Genomic DNA, 7,587 nt, shown 5'->3' on the forward strand with positions numbered 1-7,587 from the left:
TATATATATATATATCTTTATAAAAATATATATATAATTATCAGCAATCTGGTTTTATCTCTCTAGAGAACCCTGTCTAACACAGGAAGAAATTGCAAGTCTTCCTCCTGTGGAGCCATCAGGTGGATTTGAACCACCAACCTATAGGTTAGCAGCCAAGTGCTTTCCTGTTGCACTGCCAGAGCGCCTTACAGTTAATAGCATACACAAGAGCATTTCTTCTGTGAATTGTTCTTGTACATTCATCTACTGAGTTCTTAGCTTTTTAAAATTAACATGTACAATATTTGTAGTACTAATTGCCTGGGACTCCTCCCATTCTTTTGCCTTTGGAGTTATTTTATATACAGGAGGCTTCTGGTGGTCAAATCTATTGATGTTTCTTTGTGGCCTTGTTTGTCTTTTAAAAACTTAGACAGCCCATCCTCCTACAGAAGACAGCCTTGCTTTAAAAATCCAAACTAAACCAGACTCATGGCCATCGAGTCAATGCTGACTCATTGCAAACCGACAGGACAGGTAGAACTGCCTCTGTGGGTTTCGGAGACTGTAACTCTTTACGGGAGTAAAAGCCTCCTCTTTCTCCCATGGAGCAGCTGGTGGCTTCAAACTGTTGACCTGTGGTTAGCAGCCCAACATGTGACCACTAGGCCACCAGGGTTCAGATGGGATAGTTCAAAATGCAATCACAACCAAGCTGCTCAAATGGCATTTACAAATTGTGAATGAACAGAGCTCAGAGTGTTGGCCGCCTACTGCCACGACCTCTTCTGAAGCTAACTTTCCCTCCTCCACTTGTGTTATAGGACCCCTCGTATTACTGATTCGCTGTTAACTGACCAAGGAGGCTCCCTCTTGTGCAAAGGTGCTGCCCAGGACTTCGGGCGCGACCATGGAGGAGGAAGCCCGGGAGGAGCCCGAGCTGCCCAGGTCGACTGCTCCCAAGGACTTCCTCTTCTATCACATGGATCTGTATGAGTCTGAAGACAGACTGCCCATCTTCCCAGAGGAAAACACTAGGATGGGAAGAGAAGTCGCTCAGGCCGAAATGACCACGGAGCCAAGGGCCGCGGCAAAATGTCGGGTTCCAGGAAACATTCTGGAGGAAGAGGATGCGATCGCCCGTTTGTACGGCCTGGAAGATGATCATGAGTTAGGGGAGGAGTTCGCAGGTGAAAATGCACATGGGAAGGACCTTTCGGAGTTTCCTCCTTGTGTGATGAGGAGGAGAGAAGCGGCCAGGGAACAGAGGGACTGGCGAGTGGGTGGAGAGGTGGCCGAGGCCGAGGACCTGAGCTTCGGAGGGTGGGGCTCCACAGACCAGTGCCAGAACCTGCGAGAAGCCTACAGGTACACACGTGGCCGGTCCAGCGAGGAGTATGAATGCTATGTCATCCCAGAGGAGGAGGATGAGGAGGACGCGCCCACCGTCTTTTGTGTCACTTGCAAAACTCCAGTAAGAGCCTGTGAGAAGGATCTGGAAGAACACCAGGAGCACCAGGTGACCCCGCTGGAGAAAGCACTGGAAAGTGCCAAGGTAAGCTGGCCTCCTGGGCTCTTTTTCTTCTTCTGGAAAGAACATCTGGATCTCAGGGATGTAGTTGGGGACAAGCCTAATATAAACTCGCTTCCATCCAGCCGGTGACAACTCACAGCCACCCAATAGGACAACGTAGAACTTCCCCTGTGGGTTTCCGAGACTATGATTGTTTACAGGAGTAGAAAGCCTGGACTTGCTCCTGCAGAGCAGCTGGTGGTTTCAAACGGTAGACCTTTCGGATTGCAGCCCAATACATAACCACTATGCCACCAGGGCTCCAAGCCGAATATGCCTTCTGAGAGAGGGTGGGAGCCGGGTGGGCGTTACCTTCATGCTCTCTTGTGCTCCTTGGTTTGATAGGATGAAGTTCACAAAAACATGTTCAAGCTGGAGAAGCAGATCATTGAGATGGAGAACTTTGCGAGCCATTTGGAGGAGGTTTTCATCACGGTAGAGGTAAGGCATGCTTTGTTGCTCTGCCGGCAGTGGCCGGAGCAGTAGGTATTTCTGGTGGGGGGGCGGGGGGTGAGGTGCTGGCAAGTTGGTGTTTGGCTCATGGTGACCCCGTGTGACAGAGGAACATTGCCCGGGGGGTTTCTTAGTTGTCACCTTTATAGAAGCAGATCATCAGGTCTTTTTTCCATGGAGCCATTGGGTGGGTTTGAACTGCTGACCTTTCAGTTAGCAGTTAAGCACTTAACCATGGCGCCACCAGGGTGCCTTTGTTACAGGTCAGAGAATCTAGCTCCTTGAAACATGAGGTGCCACAGATAGAGAATTTTGCCTGGCTCCGTCCTGACCCGTACCCGCACCCCTTCTCCTGGCCTCTCATGGTACTCCAGGAGGGAAATTTGAAACAGGGTGGTGGATAAACAGAATGGAATGGAATTTTTCTACGAGCTTTTTGAAGTCCCCTCATGGAACAAATGACCTGTTGCTATTCCCTCCTGAGGCTTTCAGAATTAGGAGGCTGGGTCTTCTGCATCCTTAGATCCCTAGTCCTCCTACAACTCAGACATTCTGAGCACCATCCTTCTTCACTGCCCAGAGCCCCGGTGGCCCAGTGGTGCCATGGTGGACTGGGAACGGCAAGGTGACCAGTTCAAAAACACCAGCTGCTCCGTGGGGAAAAGACGAGACATTCCACTCCCACGGAGAGTTACAGTCAAGTAGAAGGAAGAAGAAAATATCCTAAAAGTGATTGTGGTAAAGATTGAACAACTCATCTCGATAGGATTGAACTATTGAATTGTATGATATTTGGGCAAATTGCCAATAAAACTGTTGTTTTTTAAAAAAACAAAAAACAAGAGATACAGTCTCAGAAGCCCACAGGGCAGGACTACCCTGTCCAACAGGGTCACTATGAGTTGGAATCCACTGCGTGGCAGTGAGTGTGGTTCTGTTTCTTTCCTTTGCTGGCTCTTCTTTCTTCTCATGCCCTTTCTACCTGAGTCACGAGCTGTCATGGCTTAGACGGATGATTTAAAGATGGCATATCAGCAGAAGCCCGCCTTTCAACCCGGGCAGTAAAGATGCGGACAGCTTCCTTTGGTCAGTGTGTGTGTGTGTGTACTCACGTGCGTGCGCACATGTGTGTGCAAATGTGTGCTTGCTACTATCCCATCCACTGAGAGAACCCCTTGGGTGCTATTCGATGCGCCGGCTGTGTAGTGGAGACTGTAGGGCCCCAGCTTGTTTCCTTGTTCTCGGGTTGTTCGTTCTAGGCTTTGGAAGCACCTGCAATGTGGCAATGTTGAGTACCTGCAGCTACGTAGAAACTTATCCCGCAGTTTTAGTAGGCAATCTTGAGGCCACTCAAACACGTGCTTTTAGGTGTCTATGGATTTAAATAATAATAATCATTTAGGAATGTCCAGGCTTTCCTTGAGAGATCAGTAACAATCATAGAAATCCCCTTTGTGGCTCCTCTCCACCTCATTCCTGACCTGGGGCAGACTGAGGGCTCTTGAGACAAAGGAGAAAGTTTCAGACCCTGACTACTGAGACAGAGCCACTGCTCTATAACTTCCGCCCCCCAGTCCTAAATGGGTCCCTAGAACCACACCGAGCAAGACAAGTTCCTCTTTCAGGGACAGCCTGGATAAGGCATTGCAAGACATCTAGCCTGCCTTTGATGGTGGCAGTGTTGGGTGCCATCAAGTCAGTTTCAACTCTGTGTTAGGCTGGGTTGGGTTGACAAGAGAAATAAATCCAGTGACACTCAGATGTGTAAGAAAGAGATTTACATCAAGGATTGTATATCGAGATAACATCCCAACCCAGCCCAACTCAAGTCTGTAAGTCTGATACCAGTCCGTAAGTCCCTCTTCAGACTCTTGTGCAGTAAAGCACAGATTGCAGGAAGATCACAGGCGGGAGGTGCAAAGTCATGTGGATCCAATGGCAGTGGCTCTGGCAGCCATCAGGGTCAGGAAGGTGAAGGCAGAGAGGGTGGGGTGGGGGTTTCCCAGGCCTCTCCTTATGAGGCCACGCCCACAAAGAGTCATCAGTCAGGCTGTGACCTGACTGACAGGCTAACTAACCTCCACCCCTACACTTTCATATATCTTCAAGTTGACATGAAACTGTGTAACTACGGCAGACGCAGAGGCCCTGTGGTCAACAGAACAAAACACTGCCAGTCCTGCGCCATCCTCACAATTATTTTTATGTTTGAGCCCATTGTTGCAGTTGCTGCGTCAATCCATCTCCTTGAGGGTCTTCCTATTTTTCACTGTTCCTCTGTTTTACCAAGCATGATAACATACCCAAAGTAAGTGAGACAAAGTCTCATCCTACTCGCTTCTCAGGAGAATTCTGGCCATACTTCTTCCAAGAATATACGTCTTCTGGCGGTCCACAGTACTTCTGTTTTTCCTTGCCAGCACCACAATCAAATGCACTAATTCTTCTGTGGTCTTCCTTACTCGCTGTCTAACTTTCACGTGTATATGCGGTGACAGAAACTACCATGGCTTGGATTAGATGCATCTTAGCTCTCAAAGTGACACCCTTGATCTTCAACTCTTGAGAGTTCTTGTGCAGCAGATTTGCCCAGTGCAATATCTCTTTTTGATTCTTAATTTGCTGCTTCCATGAGCGCTGAGTGTGGAGCCAACCAAAATGAAATCCTTGCCAACCTCAATCTTTTCTGCATTTATCATGGTGCCGACTATCGGTACAGTAGTGACGATTGCATTTTCTCTCCACAGAGTTGCAATCTACACGGGAGTTTGTTTAGAGGATCTAGCAGGGGAGCGAAGTTACCCATATACCCTTGACCAAAGGACAATCCCCTTCTCTTGAGGAAGATCATCCTCTTCAGCTGAGCTTGAAGCTGTGGGAGGAATGGAGTAGTGAGGAAGGAAGGGGACACCGGATCAGCCAGCCGGATCAGCCGAATCAGCGTGGCGGTCCATGGGCTGACAGATGTCCAGTCAGATCACCCTCACGTGAGTTGTGATCCACATTAAAGGCTGCCGCCCTTGATCTTCATCAGCAAATGCTTCACATTCTCCTCTCCTTCAGCAAGCAAGATTGTGTCATCTGCATATTGAAGTTTGTTAATAAGCCCTCTTCCAAGTTCATCTTCGGATAGCCCAGATCTTCTATTTGCTCAGCATACAGATGGAATAATTAGGGCCAGAGGATACAACCCTGACACACACCTTTTCTGATTTTAAACCATGCACTATCCCTTGCTCTGTTTGTATGACTGCCTCTTGGTCTGTGTACAGGTTCCACATGAAGACAATGAAGTGTTCTGGAATTCCCATTCTTATCTATAGTTTCTTATGATCCACACAGTCCAATGCCTGTGCATATTCAATAACACATCAGTAAACCTCTTTCCGGTAGTGTCAGCTTTTAGCCAAGATCCATCTGACATCAGCAATGACATCCTTCATTCTACGTCCTCTTCTGACCACAGCTAGATCTCTTTACCCCACTGTTGAAAGAGTGATTGCGTTGTGGAGGCACAAGCCTTCACCCTCCAAGGACAAAAGTGCTCACGCTGTCAGTGCACACAGGAGAGCAAAGTCTCTTCATCCTTATCCTTTCGTTTTCAACACTAGGAGGCCAGCTCTTGCTTTTCCACTTCCATCAAGTCTCATGCACATAATAGGTGCTCAGTAAAGAGTCCCTGAATGATTGATACAGGTACCTTCTTTGGAAATGCCCCAATCATCTGATGAGGAGGCTATCAATCAGAATCATCTGCATAGCTCTTCTGGACATCTGATCTGAGATCAGAGACCAGGAATTAATATGCTGTAATATTTCTCACCCACCACATTCCAGAATTAAGTACTGTCACCACCGTGCCTCTGCCTTTCTGCCTTTGCTCAGCTATTAGGCAGGCCCACTTGGAATGACCGTTACCCCCTTTTGTCTTTACCTCTCCCCTGGTTATGAGGTTCAGTGTGACCCTGGTGTTTGCATGATCCAAGCATCAGAAAGTGGAGGATCCGACAGGAAAAGGTAGGGTGAGCATCTGTGTGGAAGGATCTAGGATTTCAGAGGCAGGCTGATTCTTCACTGATCATCTCCCTCACCTGTAGTTAGGTTGACGGAGGTGGTTCACCTGGGAAAGGGTTGCCAACAGCTGCCAGAGAGAAAGCGGTACTTCCTGTAAAATCATCCCCCGCGTTCTAGGCTGAAAGCATCCTGAAGAGGGCTAGTAAGACAAAGCTGAGGAGCTGAGACCACCCCGGTAGATGCACTGCCCTGCCCCTGGTGCCTGTGGCTGACACGGTCCATGCCCTGAAATGATGGCCGAGGTCAACTGTCTTGTAGGAGAATTTTGGAAGACAAGAACAAAACTTTGAGTCACACTACAATGAGATCTTGGAAACACTCGCTCAAAAGTATGAAAGAAAAATTCAAGTTCTGGGGGAGAAAAAGAGAGAGAAGCTGGAAGCCTTGTACGGGCAACTGGTCAGCTGCGGAGAAAACCTTGAAACGTGTAAAGAGCTGATGGAAACCATCGAGGAGCTGTGTCACGAGGAGAAGGTCGACTTCATAAAGGTCAGTGATGGCCTGCAAGGGAAAGAAATGAAACTGGCAGGAATGACGGGGCGGCTGGGGTAGGTGGGGTAGGTCTTCCCGCCTGGAGGAGGGCAGTGATGTCGGCAGTCAGCACCCATTTGATTGTTTTGGATGTTCCTGGCGGTGAGGTTGGCACGCCCTCTCTGCCTAGCTCCACCATGGGTAGCAGAGAAGGCCCACATGCATTGACCTGTTCTCTCCACGACTGTGGACGTAAGAGCAACATGTTTGCCCCTCCTACGGTGGATCAAAGACCGTGCCCGGAGAGATTTCTAGCCACTCAGGATGTCCCTTTGAGACTCTAGGGAGAAAGTTGTTCAGGCTAAAAAGGCACCTCGGGTTTCCCAGTTACAAGGGTAATGCTGTTGTTAGTTACCATCAAGTCGTGCTCCTGTGTGACAAGCCACGCACAACAGGCTGAACCATGGTGGTCTTTGGGTTTTCAGGTGCCTGTTGCCAGGCCTTTCTTCCTGGTCTTAGTCTAGAAGCTCTGCTGAATCCTGATGACAACACAAGCGCTCCAGGGACAGGAGGGTGGTGGTTGCACATCGGCAGGGAATCAAGGCCTTCACTCTCCAGGGGACGCTGGGAAGTCTGCCCCTCAGCCACCCCCGAGTTACGAATGTCCCAGTTAAAAGTTTTCCCTCATAAGCTCAGAAATGTATAAGATGCATTCCTTTTCTTGAACCCAGATTAAACTGACCCCAAGCCTCCATGCAGCGGACTGTGGGAATTTCAGCCTCAGTCAGACCTTTTCCTCACAAGGTCTCATAGGCATGCGGGGCCAGAGGTGGTGTCAGGACGTGGCAGAGGGAGCCTCAACCTCCGTGTCTTTGTGGCTGTCGTGTGCGGCCTCTCGCTGTCCATGCCCGTAGTCACTCTTCAAAGCCCAGCAGCGTCTCGTCCCTGCCGCACTTGGAAACGAGGCATTTGACACCATGAGAGCCACACATGCATTCTGAACCAAGGGAGGGTTATAGATCAAAGATATTTTC

At 49.0% G+C, this 7,587-nt stretch overlaps 1 protein-coding gene across 1 annotated transcript in view; it reads left to right on the forward strand.

Annotated features, from left to right (window-relative positions):
* The first annotated feature begins 810 nt into the window (after positions 1-810).
* The window catches only part of FSD2 (fibronectin type III and SPRY domain containing 2), a 36,270-nt gene continuing 29,493 nt past the window's right edge, over positions 811-7,587 (forward strand). Inside the window, exons 1-3 of the mRNA XM_045286321.1 lie at positions 811-1,537; positions 1,901-1,996; positions 6,341-6,571. Of these exons, the coding sequence (XP_045142256.1) occupies positions 893-1,537; positions 1,901-1,996; positions 6,341-6,571 (972 nt within the window). The 5' untranslated portion in view covers positions 811-892. The remainder of the gene's footprint in view (positions 1,538-1,900; positions 1,997-6,340; positions 6,572-7,587) is intronic.

Source organism: Echinops telfairi, unplaced genomic scaffold (assembly GCF_000313985.2).
Source record: "Echinops telfairi isolate 266 unplaced genomic scaffold, ASM31398v2 ScPeMD7_7;HRSCAF=31, whole genome shotgun sequence".
In the NCBI taxonomy this organism is placed as follows: domain Eukaryota; kingdom Metazoa; phylum Chordata; class Mammalia; order Afrosoricida; family Tenrecidae; genus Echinops; species Echinops telfairi.